This window comes from Balaenoptera ricei, chromosome 21 (assembly GCF_028023285.1).
Source record: "Balaenoptera ricei isolate mBalRic1 chromosome 21, mBalRic1.hap2, whole genome shotgun sequence".
Taxonomy (NCBI): domain Eukaryota; kingdom Metazoa; phylum Chordata; class Mammalia; order Artiodactyla; family Balaenopteridae; genus Balaenoptera; species Balaenoptera ricei.
In genome coordinates this window covers 9,625,780-9,643,183 of record NC_082659.1, presented here as the reverse complement: position 1 = coordinate 9,643,183, position 17,404 = coordinate 9,625,780, and the positions used below count along the sequence as shown (strand labels likewise).

Sequence of the window (17,404 nt, the reverse complement as noted above, 5' to 3'; positions counted from 1 at the left end):
TTTTCTCCTCATCATGCATCTTCCACTCTATTCAGACTTTCATATTCATTATCTCATGAGTTCCAAGATCATATTCTACTCCCCGCATCTTTACTCAAATCTGCCTCCTTCCATGCAAATCTAGGTCAACTCAATTATCATTTGTTAAGTGACTATGGAGGTGATACAAAAGTGATCAAGTTAAGATTCCTCCTCTTGAAAACCTCACCTTCTGTTGGTAAAAACAAAAGGTTAGAGACAAAATGCATGGGGTAGGGAGCGTGGGAGAGGCAGGTGATTCTCCTCCAGAAATCCGGAGCAGAGCAGCCTTTATACAGAAACTGGCATTTAACTGCAATCTTAAGGGATGAGTCAAAGGGCATCTAGCAGGAAGGAAAGAAAATTCTGGAGGCCTCTAGGGTGATTCCAGCTTTCAATGATCTCTCATTGCTCTGGAAAATTATATCTGCCATCATCACAAATAAATAAATATATATAATATGTGTCATATATACTTCTAACTCTTGGGGTACTAGGATCACAAACTATCATCGAGGAGCTATAGTTTCTTTGGAGAAAAAGAGCAAACTCATATAAAAATGAAATGTATTAGGGGTCAAATACAACAATACATTAAGGGTCAAAATCAAAAGATTTTCATCTTTGCATCAAAGTAGTGCATCACGAGATGGATACATTACGGTCACACATATCAGTTTGGACCCTGAGCTGATTCCTATGGCACCCCCTGCTGACCCATCCCATAGCTGAGAACATGAAGGTGCAGCCACATTTCCACGGACCAGTGTTTCACAAGTGCTGCACGTGACTATCCTAAGACATTTATCTGTGAACGGGAACCGTGGCTTTTGCCTTCTCTGTTTCAGTATAGTGCTAAACATTCAGTACACAAATAATACATGGTACAGTCATTTATCAATCAGCAAACAAACACACCAAGATGGCCCAGAGAAGGTGGTCTAAACTACAGTTCTGGGCTTCCCTGGTGCTGCAGTGGTTGAGAATCTGCCTGCCGGTGCAGGGGACACGGGTTCGAGCCCTGGTCTGGGAAGATCCCACATGCCGTGGAGCAACTGGGCCTGTGAGCCACAATTACTGAGCCTGCGCGTCTGGAGCCTGTGCTCCGCAACAAGAGAGGCCGCGGTAGTGAGAGGCCCGCACACCGCGATGAAGAGTGGCCCCCGCTTGCCACAACTAGAGAAAGCCCTCGCACAGAAACGAAGACCCAACACAGCCATAAATAAATAAATAAATAAATTTTAAAAATAAATAAATAAAATAAAATAAAATAAAATACAGTTCTTTCATGACACCCCCAAACAGCAAGAATTTTTGTTCAAGTGTGACTGATGTTTTGCTTGCTCCTCTACTTAAATCAGTAAGAGTGACAACCAGAAAGTCCTGTGGGAAACTGTTTCTGAAGAGTGACTATTCTGGGAACATCCCTGTGGAACTCTAACGGGGTCAATATATTTTTTAAAGAATTCTGAATTCAACAGGGAATTTTTTTTTTAATTTCCAGAACTACTTTTCTGTAAAAATATTTGCTGAAATATTTAGAAGACATAGCAATCCATTGTCAATATGATTTTTCCTGATATTTAAGAGCTTTACAATCACTGGCATAACAAAAAAAAAGAAAAGAAAAGGCTTATGTTAAATAAGGTGAAACCCTTATTGGCCTGAGACAGCTCTGCAGAATCTTAGTGCTCCATGGAATGCAGCTTGAATAACAATGATCCAATCTAAGCTTTTAACATTATAAATCAGACATCTGTGCGAGGTACGAGGTACAGAGGGGAATAGAAAATGAACACCCATTGTCCCTGATCTAAAAGAGCTTATGGGTTATGCTTCCACTTGACATAATTGTAGGCTCAGAAGACTATCATCTGTTATGAAAATGGACAAATCTGTAATAAAAAGCAGTGTTTTTCAATGGAGGTAAACTTTTCCAGTTGTATGTTGCTCTAACCTACTACTCAGAAATCAGCAGTTGCTTAATAAATGTTTACTAATATATTTATTCCTACTTGTCCCAAAGATGCCTGGCTTTTCTTCCTTGCCAATGCCTTTACATATATAAATATCAGTCAATAAATATGGAACTCATCAAAGTGGGATCATCTAAAACATTTGAAAATAAGGTCATCAACAGTTCTGGCCCTTGTTTAGAAGACCTGGATTGGCTCCCAGCTATAACACCCCATAGGTAAAAGCCTCAGCAAGCCATTTACAGATTTGGAGACTGATTTTCTAACTTACGAAGAAGAGCAAAAGGAGCTATTTACCGAGACCCAGAATTGCCAAGATGGTAAAATTAGAAGGTATTGGGTAGTATGCTCTAAATATTAAAAGATATACAAATATGATTAGTACTCATTTGAAAAACTTCAAGATGTTTATTAAGCTATATATTTACTCTGTTGACTTTTTCTAATCCACTTGTGTGTAGATTAATTACAGATTTGAAACATTTAAATATGAATGTTTCCTTCAGTAATGCAATTAACAAGCAAGAGGCAATTACAAAAGTCTTCTGAAAATAGTTGAAAGTGCCTTCAAATAGTCTTAAGCTTTAATAATTTGGTGAAAACATTTTACAGTCATTCATTATTTCCAAACCATCTTTTAGAGATGAAGATTTGATTCAGGTATTCAACCACATGGTGGGAGTCTGGGATTTCTTAAACTTAATTACCGAGTGTTTAAACCTAAGAATTTAATGTGAAGTCAATAATATTTTGATTATAGCCATCAGCACCATCAGTGCTATATTACAAATGTCTTTTCCCATCCGGCAGTGTGTTCCAGCTCCAGGACAATCCTGGAAACAAAACTTGTACCTGGGTAGCATCTGTGTTATTGTAGGTGGAGGAAAGAGGAAAAACAGGCAGAAAAGATAGTTACTCCCATCAAATTGATTATACTAAGAGCTAAATAAATGGAAACCGTCACCAACATTTCTTTCTTCTACTTTTAGAAAGTCTGTGCTGCTATGTTAAAAAAATAAAATCCATATAATTGGAAAGTGCCCATAAGCAGATCCACAGCTTCAAGGTTTCTCAAAGTTACTCAGAGAAATGGGAGGAAGAGCAAAGGTCCTCACAGTCTGGAGGGTGCCATGGAGAAACAGTGACAACCGTCACATGCTGTCTAGTAGGGGCTGAGAATAGCGCATGGAAGCAACTTTTTTTTTTTTTTAACAGCTTTACTGGAGTATAATTGCTTTACAGTGTTGTGTTAGTTTCTGCTGTATAACAAAGTGAGTCAGCTCTACGTATACACATATCCCCATATCTCTTCCCTCTTGCGTCTCCCTCCCTCCCACCCTCCCTATCCCACCCCTCTAGGTGGTCACAAAGCACCGAGCTGGTCTCCCTGTGCTATGTGGCTGCTTCCCACTAGCTATCTGTTTTCCATTTGGTAGTGTATATATGTCCATGCCACTCTCTCACTTCATCCCAGCTTACCCTTCCCCCTCCCCGTGTCCTCAAGTCCATTCTCTACATCTGCGTCTTTATTCCTGTCCTGCCCCTAGGTTCTTCAGAACCATTTTTTTTTTAAGATTCCATATATATGTGTTAGCATACGGTATTCGTTTTTCTCTTTCTGACTTACTTCACTCTGTATGACAGATTTTAGGTCCATCCACCTCACTACAAATAACTCAATTTTGTTTCTTTTTATGGCTGAGTAATATTCTATTGTATATATGTGGAAGCAACTCTTTTTGACGAGGGAAGGTGGGCATGATACACAGAGGAAGCTACAACCTCTAATTTCAATCCCATCACATGTTTTTAGGGCATATGGACTTTCTTCACTGCCATTTGGAAAATAAAGGGGATGTAAGAATTCTGGAAACAGTCCTGTAACCCCCATCTCAGTGATAAATAAATAAAGTGACTATAAATTCCAGCAGGCTTGAATTTGCTTCTGGATGTCTTTTGCATAACCATGAGAGGATAGGAATGAGTGCTCATAAATCAAGAATTACTCTCCTTGGAAATCGTCAGAGGGAAAACAGGATGCGGTAACTAGGGTTGAAAAAGTTCTGCAACGTAACGTAGAAGTCTAACATGATACCTTTCCTATAAAGTAGCTGTGAGCTTAGCAACCTCCACACTTGGGCGGCCCTGAGGATGAGGTCATGAAGATGCACAGAGGAGAGAGGACAGCTCTCGGGCCAAGGTTTTAGCTCTTTGCTTACAAGCCATTGGAAGAAGCACAATTTGTCAGACAGGCCAAAGCAACAAGGGAGGGGGACCCAGGTGTGCATCACAGGAAACTCAGAAAGGCGCCCAGAGCTTTCACATTGTCTTCCTTCTCATGTGCCCATGTTCCTCTAAGGCTGTAAGACCAGTATAAAAACTGGGAAGCGTGTGTTGACACATCCGAGTAATAAATCAAAAACTGATGAGCATTTGATGGAAAACCCGCAGTAGAAGAAAAAAGAGATCATGGCGGTTTACATTTTATCTGTAATCAAAGCAAACTGGTTTGACAAGAGCTCTCTGAAACTTTTTTGAGCATGAAATTCTGAAAAGTAGAATTCTAGAAACAAAAGTTGTAATTATAAATTTATTTTGTAATATAACTGCTAGTAATTTATTTGCACATGATATAATTAGTATGCTTTCAATTCATGGAGTCTTTTAAATGGTTATTTTCATGAAAGTGAAATGTGGGTTTTCTCATCCTGTCCATGGGACTATAATTCTATTTTTGTCAAAAGGATTATAATTCTTCAACTGTAATTTCACCTACCAAGGGGGATTTGAGGCAATTAATCCTCCTTGAAGGCACCTGGGTTAGCTTTATGTCTGGGATAGTTACCATATTTTTCAGGCCTTCATTTGCTTATCTGTCAAATAAAGGAATCAGTCTTGATAATCACTAATAGACTTTCATGCTCAAAAATCCAAAATTTTTAATTTCCTATGTCATGGTATTTGGTATCACAAAGATTTTTAATCATCGGGTTGGTGAAGGATTGGACTGTCTTGTATATTTTAAGCATTTTAGCTAATTTATTACTTAATTTTAATTAATAACCTATACCAAATAACTACATTTTTTACTTTATTTTTCTGGAACTAAAAATGTTGAAAATGACAGTTATCACACGTCCAACTTCTCTTTGTGAAAGAACAATTCCTTCTCCTCCTTTGTTTTACCCTCCCTCTGTCTTCTTCATATTCATCTTTTTTTAAAAAAAGGCATTTTCCATATTGATTTATATTAATTATATTAATGGGGGGGCACTAAGAACACGGCTTAAAACTGTGAGCTACAGACCAAATCCTGGTTCCACTGACTCAGACACCTGGTATCCTGGACACACACTCCAATTACTTGTGTTTAGTTTTCTCAGGAGGAAATGAGTTGTGATAAGAAAGCGCTTACAACATAGGGTACATATACACACACACATCTATATGTGTGCATGTGTGTATCTATATGTATAAATTATTATATTTTACACACACGTAATCTATATTACATAATGTATGGAATCTAATATGTGTATGTATAGATAGATAGATATAATAGAAAAGTATTGATGTGTTGTAGGCATTCAAAGACTATTACTATTAATTATACCATTCATTTTAAATCTTTCACATATTGTCTATGAATTTTTGTCAATGTGCATTAAATCACACAATAATTTTAACCCTAATATCTCTTAAATGTCATGATATTTTCTTTTCAGGTACAGTCACGTTATGAAAATACTAATACTTCTAAATAAATACGTTTCAAACTCTTACTTCTGGTAATGTGTCTAAATTTACTGCCCGCTCAACAGTGCACAGAATTAAACAGCAATCCAAAACACAGGAGGGGGGCCAGGAAAAAAAAATTGATATTTAAAATGTATCATATCAGCAAAGTAACAGATGTATCCTGAGAAAATAAAAGTAAAATGAAATGATTAAGTCGTATGGCACTTACTAGTATAGGTGAGCTGAAAACCCTGGCCAGTGTCAGACCCATTGGAGTTGAACTCCAGCCACAGGTGGTTGGAGGTGCTGTTCAGGATCAGCCCCGTCAGCTCATTTTTAGTGAAGGCCCCCAGCGGACGTGATGAACTATCTTTTCCATCGTAGACCTGAGGAGAATTCACAGCATGAGTCCCCTTATCACTTAATTCTGTTTGTATGTCAGCAATTTTAACAAGAAATCCAAATTTTCAAAGATACGATTTTACACAGTACTTTAAAAAGTGATACAGTTTATAGAAAGATGAGTGGATGGAAGACACTGGCAAACAACTTTTCTTTAAGTTTTATCTTTATCGTTAACATTAAAGACAAAAGATTCCATTTGTGCCCAGATCATTTTATCTGCATCAAGCTGAACATTCTCTCTGTGTTTATTTAAAATGAAATCATCATGTATTTGCATTTCCAGGTTGCATGGTCCACCATTTTTCCTTCCCTCACAATCCACTTACAAAGGTTGGAAGGATGTGTCATAGTTCAGTGTGAATGTCTCCTCCTCCATCCAAATGTGTTACAAGTCGAGGTGCTGAAATGTTGTCACATTTTGTAGCCCCTGAGCCTGTGGTGACTTTAGTTTTGAATTTGTTATAGCAAAGGAATCCTGTCATGTCCGATATCAGAGAGAAAGGTCATCTTGCTCTGAAGCATTCTGTGACTGACTCCATTTTCCCAGGTGGCTGTACAGCCTGGGTGGATACCCCGAACATTTGGAAGGCAAGTGGACCGGGCTTGGTTCTGAGCGGACATCACGGGTAAGGGACAGGAAGTGATGACTTCCCAGGTCCACACTGGGAGTGCAGGGTTGCCAATCACATTTCCCCAGTGGAGACTGCGTCGGACAGTTTTAAGGCGTGGGCACTGGGGGGCGTCCCACAGTACACGTTCCTAATGCCAGAACAAACAGCGTTCACATTCTAGGAGAAGTTAGTTTTGAGCCCCTCACACTCCCGCTAAGTAGTCAAGACTATAATGCTTCGTGGGAAAGGTTCATCCATTTGCCTCTTGAAACCATTGCAATGGTTCATGGCAAGGAACTGCTGGTATGGATAAGGGCTTTTTAGAAGAAAGAATGAAAATGTATCACATCATACTGCAGAACATCCAGTTCTTTTTGATAAAAAATATCTTATCTAAATAAAGTACATCAAAGTCCCTGGTAGCCTCCCCCGTATCTGCCTATTTCTCTCACTTCTTTTCCTTCTCACACAGATTAATTCTTACTTTTCTTCTCCTGCTCTTCATACATAATGCATATGTAAACCATGAATGCTGCTTGACAGACTTACAAATTCACATACTCCTAAATGGAGAAAACACATTTAGAAGAATTAATTTTATGGATCATTATTTGATTTCATTTTAATTAAATACGCATATGCTTGAGTAGGAAAATCAAACACCCTACAACTTCTCATGGAAGCTAGCAACAAGCTAGTGTAGGAAAAAATCACTGTTTGGCTTAACATAGATTCATTTGATAGTGAGGTTTCTGGAACCCAGATTATAAAGAGCTTTTTTTTTTTAATTTTTATTTTTAGCTGTGTTGGGTCTTCGTTTCTGTGCGAGGGCTTTCTCTAGTTCCGGCGAGCAGGGGCCACTCTTCATCGCGGTGCGCGGGCCTCTCACTATCGAGGCCTCTCTTTGTTGCGGAGCACAGGCTCCAGACGCGCAGGCTCAGTAATTGTGGCTCACGGGCCTAGTTGCTCCGCGGCATGTGGGATCTTCCCAGACCAGGGCTCGAACCCGTGTCCACTGCATTGGCAGGCAGATTCTCAACCACTGCGCCACCAGGGAAGCCCTATAAAGAGCTTTAAAATCCAGAGCATGCTGGCTCAAAAATAAAGTGTCCAGGCCACTCCAGCAAGGTCTTAGGTTACTCCACATGTCATGTAATTCTCTGTGATTCATAGAAATCCATGGAGATGAGGGGGCATTAAAGGAAATAAACACACACTTAGGCTCGGTCCTCAAAGCTCTGAAGCATCTTCCACTGTCACCTCCACTGGTCTTAGCTTGTCTGAGTGCTTCTCCGAGATTTAATAGCTTACATGGACAGCGTCTAGCTCCAGGATCCTCATGGCTAAACCACTAAAAATGAACCACTGCCACACTGAATTATTAAGCATCCCTGGAAGAGTAATTCTGTCTTATTTATCTGCATCACCAGCACTTAGCACTGGGCTTGACAGTGGAAATCTCTGAACGAAAAAGTAACTGACTCGTGGGGATATTATGTTGTCAACTCTCGCAAGGTGAAAATCTGGATTCATGCTTCTCATGTATCAGAAATGACAACCCAGATAGTATTGGAAGGCAAAAGACTTAATGGTTACTTCCAATTAAATTAGTAACAAGTGATTTTAGTTCAGCACAAAACCTCCTAGTTGTATATCCTCATCTACAAGCAGCTGGGATCAAAATGTCCCTTTCAGTCATTAGGAAAAGGTTCCTTGGGTCATATGTTAATACAAGGCTATAACTATTTGCACTACAGACCCTCCCTTGGAGCCTGGCACATAATAAATGCCATATGCTCCGAGTGGACTAGCCAAGGGAGCAGATAAGCACAGATTAGAAAACATCACAAGGAATCCTGGAATGACAACGCTGAAAGGACTGGGGAAATCATCCCCACTTTTGCAGGAGCTATACCCGAGGGCTCTGTTTCCAGAACTAACCTCGCTTTCCATTACGTATCCCTATCATGACGCTCTCCTTAGAGCTGTATTTCTCTTACACGGTGTTTCCATATGAAACAAGCAAGCATCACGTTTATGCGGGGGAGGGTGTGTACATAAACTCTGGTCTTTGTTAATGGATCATACTACGTGTGCGGGGCGACGTAAGCAGCATTTATGCTCAAAATTCAAGGTAGTCCCACTTGAGATGTTTTTAACTTTTTGATATTTATTAGCATATTCAATAAAAGGTATGTCTGCACAGTATCAAGGTTTTTCAGATGATTGACAGTTTCTCTGCAATTAAAGGTGGTAAGCAAGATGTTTTTTTGATTTTTTGTTATAATCAACAAGTTTAAACAGCACGCAATCACAAATGAAAATGATTTGCTTCCTTCCATTCCAGTAATATGTATCAGTGTATATTTAATCCAGTGTCTCTAATCACTCTCCTGCACCAAAGTATGGTTAATTGTTCCTTAAAAGTTTGCCTTAAAGGCTTACTGACGTCTAAATTTGAGGTTATCAAAGAATTCAGAAAACAGTTCTTTGATGCAAATTTAACTTTTCTCAGATCCGTGAGGATGTACTAGTTTCATACCTGAAAATCACTTCTTAATTATAGCGACTCATACTGCCAGCATGCGCTTTCGAAAGACTATTACAATGAAAGAACAACTAGAATAAAACCTCTCTCCTAAACTATGACCTTGAAGCACAGTCAAAGGTGGACTTGGAGGAAGTGATGAGCACTTGAGTCTGGAAGCTTCTGTTGACCTGTGCACATAACGGAACCTACCAGCGACCCCACTTTATCCACTGTGCAAACAGAGGACACAGCTGGAGGGCACTAAGTTTCCCCTCTTAGCAGGCTCTTGGCGTAGCTTCTTAGTGCTCACAGCTTCAAGTGAGTCAAATCTACTGCGTCTGGGATGGAGCATTGTGTGTGTCCATGTAGATGCACATACGACTGAAAAACCCTAGGACTTTAGAAAGGGGATAAGATGTGTCCCTCTCTTGCCATAAACAAGCCGTGTGGCCTGGACAAGTCGCTTACTTCCCAGTGGAACAAGCAGGTGGACGGGCTGGGTGACGGCCAGTGTTGGTCTTTGTTGCTCAAAGCCACTCTCTTTCAAGGCCCTGAGGCTCGGGCTACAAGTGCCAACTGCTCAGCCCCTAGAGCCAGGGAGGTCCCCAGGTTCCTGAAATAGTCACAGGAGAGGTGGAAACTATTTCAGAAGTCTTAGAAGTTTGGGGGCATTTGCAGTTGGAGCTCAAGGCAAGACCTGGGTGCTCCCTTAATCCGTCCCCCTGCCTGTTTCCCTGGAGTCCCTCTGGAATGTGAGTGGTGTGCTCCACCTGGAGCAGTTCCCCGAGGCTCTGATGCTTTGAGTCATCTACTGCACTGACCCTTGATGCTGGTCCCACGCCTAGCACACCTCGGAGTCCTGTGAACACAGCTCAGACTGGCTGAGTGAGATTCTGCCTCATCCTGGCTTGGCTTCTCCACATCAACCCTGCTTTGTGGTCCAGCAACAGTGGCAGGGCTTGCTTCTACCCTCACATCAAAATCCTTCTAGCTCTGAAGGATGCTCTGTCATGATCACATTTACAAATCAAGAGCGACTGTAGAAAGGGTTGGTCTGGGGGTCCTGTAAGTTTTTTTTTACAATTATTAGCATGTGCTAGGAACAACGCTAGAAATATGTATCTATATTATTTAATCCTCAAAACACCACAAAAAGGTAGGTACCATTGCATGTTTTTACATATAAGAAAAATAAGGCTTAAAAATGTTAAATAATACCCTTAAATACACAACCAATAAATTTTAGATCCAGGATTATAGACTTAGGTAAAGTCCACATACACATGATACTATAGGCCACCTTCTCAAACCAGCTGGATAAACCAATTGGGAAAATATGTGTATATATAAAGATACATTAATATATGTATATATCTACGTATATAGATGGATCAACATTATATTTATTCCTTGAGAAGGAAAGATGGAGTCCTATTAAAACAGATTTTTTTTTACCTTTAGAATATCTCCTTCAAACAGCTGGAAGCTTCGTGCTCTGAGATGGATCCCCTTGCCAGCTTCTGTTTCAATTTTATAGATACACTCATGGTTATTATCATAATTTGATGGGAAATTTGGAGACAGTAATGTTCCTTCATTTCCTTTGACACTTGCTCCACATTCAGCTAAAATAAATAGGACAGTAAAAAGAGAAAGAGGATTCAAAAGTGGAATTACTGATTTTAATAAATAAAAACTTTTAAATTATGACAGCCCTCTTTTCTCTCAATGTATATCTGCTAGCACCATATTGTTTTTATAGATTAGTGACTTCTTTCTACTGTTTTATCAACTGGACAGGAAAGATACCCCCATTCATCCCATTTTCGAGATTTTCTTATTTCTTTTAATAGAATGCATCTTACTCCTAACTTACAAAGAATTCTAGAATAAAACAGGCATGCCCGAGCACTCTGGCTGTATCACTGGCAGTCACCTCTCTGCCCCATCTCTGCTTCATGAAGCATCCCCGCCAATTCCAATGTGCTGACTCGACAGTTATGTCCACGCAGTTTTCCCACGTTGGTATTCTGTGGCCTCAACCTGGATGCATTTAAAGGGGAGTCTAACCGTGGACCAAACCACTGAGTCCCCCGCTACTGTCTCACAGCACTGAGCCCACCCGCCTGTCCTGGGACAGAAGCCCTTTCGGCGGCAGAAAATACGTTCTTCTCCCCTTGATGAAAGAGGGCAATTCACCTCTACGCCCAAATTTGCATAAAGAACTTTAATCAGAGTAAAAATGAAAATAAATATAGCTCTCCACTTTCTGCCAACTTGGAGAAAGTCACCTAAACTCTCAGCACCTGTTTCCTCACCTATGAAAGTGAGAGAGTTAGGCTAACTCCTAAAATTCTATTCGTCCAAAACAATCATAAAATAATAAAATTGCTCTGTGTGTGTGTGTGTGTTTGCTTATGTATGATGTGTGTGCATCTGTGTGTGCATGTGCGTCTCTGTGTGTATGTCTGTGCCTGTGTGACAAGAGTGCTCCATGCGATTCTGCACAAAATAATTTATTGGCCACACTATGTGAAAAGCACAGTGATTTTAAAAATTTCAACAAAGTAAGTCTGAGTGTGAAGAATAACGATCAACTTGTAAACTGAAAATCAGTAAAATGCCTACATGTAACGAGGGTGAGAGAGAGGGGGACAGGGTTCAGTTTAAGGGGGCTGCTTGAGGTATCACTCAACTTTGGCAGATGTCCCGTGTGTGCCCATTTTCATAATTCCAAGTCTCTGACATCCCCATCTTCTCTTGACAATCACTGAAATCAGCTGCACCACGAGCCTTCCTTGGCCTGACTGATGGAAGGAATAAGCTGGAGATTCAGGATCAGCCCATGATGACTTGTGCCCTTGAATCTCATGATGTCCCCACGTAGAAGGGTCGGGGAGAAAATCAGGGAGAGAAACACAGGAGAACTTGGCTCACCTGCCCCCGATCTTTCCCTCCATAAGGACCTGAAGGAGGGTTTTATGGGAAACAGTGATGAGAAAGAAGCACAGGGAAGTGGTGACCCCAAAACATGGCAATGGGATTTTATAATTATAATTTTAAAATTATAGCTATAGTTACTATTATTATATATTCATATATTTGTGTAATTTTAGTACTTTTTAAGAAACATTTTTAAGGTGAGAAAGGCGAGTGGTGTGTCTCTCAGGCTGCGTTTGGACTTTCATTTTTGCTCGGGCTGGGACGTGGATGTCCTTTCATGTCAAGAATCTGGTGATTCTCAGCAATTCTGAGACTGACGACGTATGGCTTCATCTCTTAAATTCAACAAGCATTTTGGGCAAGTAATCTCCTTGAGAGATGGTAATCATTCATGGGCTTTGTTGCATATTCTTTTACTATTTTTCTTTCCTGAAGAAATGGTGATTTTAACATAAAAGCCAAAATAAGTGAAAAGAACACTGAAACAGCAAAGCAGAAGGTCCCCCTTTGGCTGCTCTGTGGATGAAACAGCAAGGGGTTCAAACTCGTTGAAGATATTGGACGTAAAGAGAATAAAAGAAGAAACTCACAGCGTTCTGATAACCAGAATATGGAACCCGTCACAAGCACTAGGAAGTTTTATTTAGAATTGAATTGGACAGTGACCAATAAAGGAAATCATTCAAAAATCAAATTTACGTCCTTTTATTACTTTATAAGTTTGAAAAAACATCCCTTGCAATTGAAGACGTAATAAATACTGATAGAGTGGCACCTAGACCATTTTTAGTCTAAGGGGTGCTTTGGAAGGGATACTTCTTATGGCTACTGTAACTGGTTGTGTGGGTTTGGGTTTACCGCATACATGACTGCATCTGGCCCATCGTGCACTGCGTTCACTGGACATCCACTGTGAAGTGTGGGCAGCCTTGCGTCAAACATCCTTTGAGGTGGGCAGGAGGTAAAAGGGATAATGAGGGCCCTGGGCCCCCCTCTGGCCATCAGGAGATGTGTGGTCTTCTTTCTTGACTGAATGAGGTCAAGAGGCTGGAGGGAGGGTTGAAGGACACCCGGGGGAATTAGCTCAACACAGTGCTGAGTCCACACACCTTGAACCCAAAATGTGGCATGAGAGAGCTTTGCCACTCTGGGGTAACTGTGAAAACTGCCTGCAAGAAGTCCCTGTGTGTCTTCAGGGGGCTGTCCCATGAGGAGGGCAAAGACAAGGAGACCCACTCCAATCGGCTCCAGCCCTGCGATCCTGGGAAGGACGTGCTTTTCCCTCCCTGAGGCAGGGGAGCCTACATCTCTCTCTGTTGTCTGGAGGCTCTGCTCCTACGTCCAGCAGGTGTGTTCTCTTGCTCTCCTTATGGGTGGAATTCCTTTCTTTGGGTCTTCACACCACTTTGTTTCTATTCCCTTCTCCTTGACAGACTTGCCACACAGAGAATTTTCCAGGCTCAGGAGTGTCCTTTTTTAAACGTAGACTTAGTCTATCACAATAAGGCTGATGTGTAAATGGTATACGTCACACACTTTTCTAAGTTCTTCAGTTACATTAAATCACTTAACCCTCACAATAACCTTATGTGATGAGGTAATAAACCCCGTTTTACAGATAAGGAAACTGAAGCACAGACTAGCTCAAAAGTAGTTTTTCCCAAGGTCACACCACTAGTACAGACGCATTATTGATTTGATATAACCTCTAAGTGCTTAGCTTAGGAAAAGAATTGTGGACTTTTAAAAAAATCCTAATTAATGATGAATATACTTTATAATTAAAAGTTCATAATATTATTCATAATTATCGGTAATGAAACTAGCAGAGCAAAATTCTGTTGAAGAAGAGAGTATACTTTTAAGGATTTTATCCAGATAGGATAAAAGTTAAGGTACCAATTAACTGAGGTTATATTTGCTTTCACGTTAGCATTTAGGACAGTAATCATTTATTTCTCATAATACAACAAAAAGGCAGGACTAGAAAGAAGGCTTTAGCATTTGGATAGCCGGGGAGAAAAAATTTATCAAATCTCAAGATGTAATTTTACATGGCTTTTTGTGAAGATTTGGATTCTGTGATTTTTTTCTAAAGCAAATATATAATAAGAGATGCTAATTAAGTGCAAGTCTACACTACATAGAAATAATGAGTGTGGGAGATTAACTGGCCAGTTGTAACTGGTAATTCTTTGCAGAGAAGCAATGCCGTTGCTTTAACTTGTAGAAAGATGGGGAAAAAGTGACCAGCCACCTCACCCACACACCTCTGTCTCACTTTATACTCACCTCTTGAATACAAAATCTCCACTAGCGTCAGAGCAACTATTTCCCATAACCTGAGATGCAAGTAAAGTTTCTAAGTGAATAAGCAATAACAATTAATTTACTCATGATACATCTGTGAGTGAACCTAAACATACATGGCACGTGCACTTAAAAGTGGAAGGTCAGAATTCATTATTCCAGAGTATACAGTACAGGACTTAAAAGATAGTCTTTATTCAAATTTTTCTCCAAGAATATGAAATTGCTTGTAGAGTATACAAACTTGGTACATCAATTTTAAAAGTCTATTTTACTACAGTGTTTTATTTAATATAGCCATATAATATGATTACTATTTGATTTATATCTGTATCGCTTTATATTCTTCAAAGATTTTCATGCAGATCATCCTTCCTCGGTTTTAGGCAATTATTTGTGTTTGACACTATTCTGATGAACATGGGTGGCTGTTGCTGGAGTTGTTTTCGGATCTTATGTGACGACCACTAAGAAAATATGACCTTTTACAGGCTGAACGAGATCAGCCACTTGGTCCTGAGGGTCTCGGCTCATTCTGACTCGGTTCCATAGCAGGCTGGAAGCATCAGAGGTCTGGGGAGAAATGCGGGTCGGGGACCTGGAGCCACAGCACATGGCGAAGTCTCAGGTGTGCGACACGCGGGTGTTCAGGTGGCCTTACGGACGTGACAAAGCAGGGGAACATCTGAGAGGACCTCGGGGATCTGGCTGTAAAGAGAGACTGGACCAGACGGCAGTGGGTGTATGGGTGTCACTGAACCAGGGTCCCTGGAGAGTTTGGAGCACAAGGTGTCCTGAGAAACATCTGTTTGGAAAAGAGGAGATGCACTAAAAGAAAACAGTGAATCCTAAACACTCTAAAGGAAAATGCAAAGAGTGTTGTAGTGCGAAAACGGACATGCCAACAAGTTCTAGAATTCCCAGTCCAGAGGAACACACTGGAAGATCAAATAAGTAATTGTAGAGCCTATAAAATGTACTAACACTTTGCCCAGCTGGGTACAGCCATCTGTTTTTCTTTTGGTCTATTTGTCACTTGCACAGAGTGCATTTTTATAACTATTATATCATTAAATAAATACAACATTTCCATGAGGTCAGTATCAACACTAAATCCATTTTACAGATGAGGAAACTGAGACAGTGCTAGGTTAATAATTAACTTGCTCAAGATCACATGGAGGGGGGCGTTGGTGGAGCTGTGATCTGAACTCCAGCTGGTCTGGTAATAACCACATTATGTTTGTCAAAATACAACAGTGACAATTAATTACATTTATAGATGTTAAGTAACCCACGAGGAACACGTATGAATGTATGACTCCAAAAGAGTAGGAACATGAGGCTGTTGTGGGAAACACACCTTCCGAACGTCTTAATTGAATGTCTCACAAAATGTCCTGCCAAGGAACAGGAATGCCTGCATTGGCATCCTGTTTCTGAGGCAGGCCAATGACTTAAATTTATTTTGAATTAAATCAACTAGTGCACAAAGACGAATGCAACACATTTCCAACTGCAAGAATAGAAACGTGTCAAGAAGACTGAGGAAGGTGCACTAAAGCCTGAGACGCTGTCCCACAGGAGATAACTGAGTGAAATACAACAAACGGTAAAAAGCAGGTGCTCAGAAAATGTAAGTCATCAGAATTTCAGAAATTCTTTGACTTGATTTCAGATATCCATTGCAAATCTCCATTCCTAGAGCAATTAAATGGATCAATTTTCAGTTCTTCCCATAATCCATTTAAAGTGATTTTAAGATGAATGAATATAATTTCCCTTAAAATGAATCATTTGCTCTTTTTTATAAAGAACCTCCTGAAACTGTAATTAAAACTGAATTGTCATTGAGAGTTTTGTAATGGAACTAAACTTATTAAAATTAAATGAACAAAAAAGAAAGGAGTCAATTGATTTTTCAGTTAATTCTTCTGTACAAAAGCATCAACCCATGAGGTGGTCTTAGCAGCTCTGGGTGATGTAACAGAACACAGACAAGAGGCTTAAAGAATAACATTTATTTCTCACAGCTCTGGAAGCTGGAAGTCCACATCCATAGCACTAACCATATTATTTGTAAGCAATAATAAATATTCAATATCAATAAATATTTTATTGGGGATATTAATTTACTATTTGATAGTAACACAGTAGATGAAAATCTATACTCTCTCAATCTGCCTACTTATCATGCTAATCTGGGTTCCAATTCTGTTGCTGAAGAACTTACCCCCCTAAATACTACCGAGGCTTTGCAATGCCCCTCATCTCACAGGGCCGCTTCTCAGCCCAGGTGTTCACTAGAACTTCTATTTATCACCAGATGTTTATTAGAAAAAGGTAAAGTAGCATTCTCATAATCCACTTGGCACTCCTCCAGGGTCACCTGTGATCTTTGGATTGGATTTGCAACTTTTGTCTAGGGATAGATTATTCTTATTTCTATGATTTTACAGGAAGAAAGACAGACACAGTGTGCTAATGAATCAAACTTTGAGATCAAGATAGGAGCTTCCAAGAGAAATAATGTTTGTTTGACAAACATGTATTGAATAAGGCACAGAGCTGGATTTAGGGCTAAGGCAGCCTCCACTGTAAGGAAAGGTCAGCCTAATGGGAGAGACAGAAATAGGAAGACAAGTTCACTGGAGTACAGTGGTTATCCTGGAGGGTCCCTCTCCAGCCGGTGGGTAAGGGGGTAGAAAGAGCTTACATGGGAGGTGAGTTCCAAAATGAGGAAGTCAGCCTGGCAGAAAAGGGGGTGCACGTTGCACATGAGGGAGCAGTGTAGGGAGAGGCTTGAGCATAAGAGAGAACCAGGGCAATTTCAGGTCCTGTGCAGCCTTGGTGTGTGCGAGCCCAAGTACATG

The 17,404-nt window shown here is 40.2% G+C and overlaps 1 protein-coding gene across 1 annotated transcript in view; it reads right to left on the bottom strand.

Moving 5' to 3' along the window:
* Window positions 1–17,404, bottom strand: part of CSMD1 (CUB and Sushi multiple domains 1) — a 1,821,295-nt gene that overhangs the window by 279,865 nt on the left and 1,524,026 nt on the right. The window contains exons 22-23 of the mRNA XM_059909813.1: window positions 10,734–10,903; window positions 5,962–6,118 (exon numbers count right to left, since the gene is read on the bottom strand). Of these exons, the coding sequence (XP_059765796.1) occupies window positions 5,962–6,118; window positions 10,734–10,903 (327 nt within the window). The remainder of the gene's footprint in view (window positions 1–5,961; window positions 6,119–10,733; window positions 10,904–17,404) is intronic.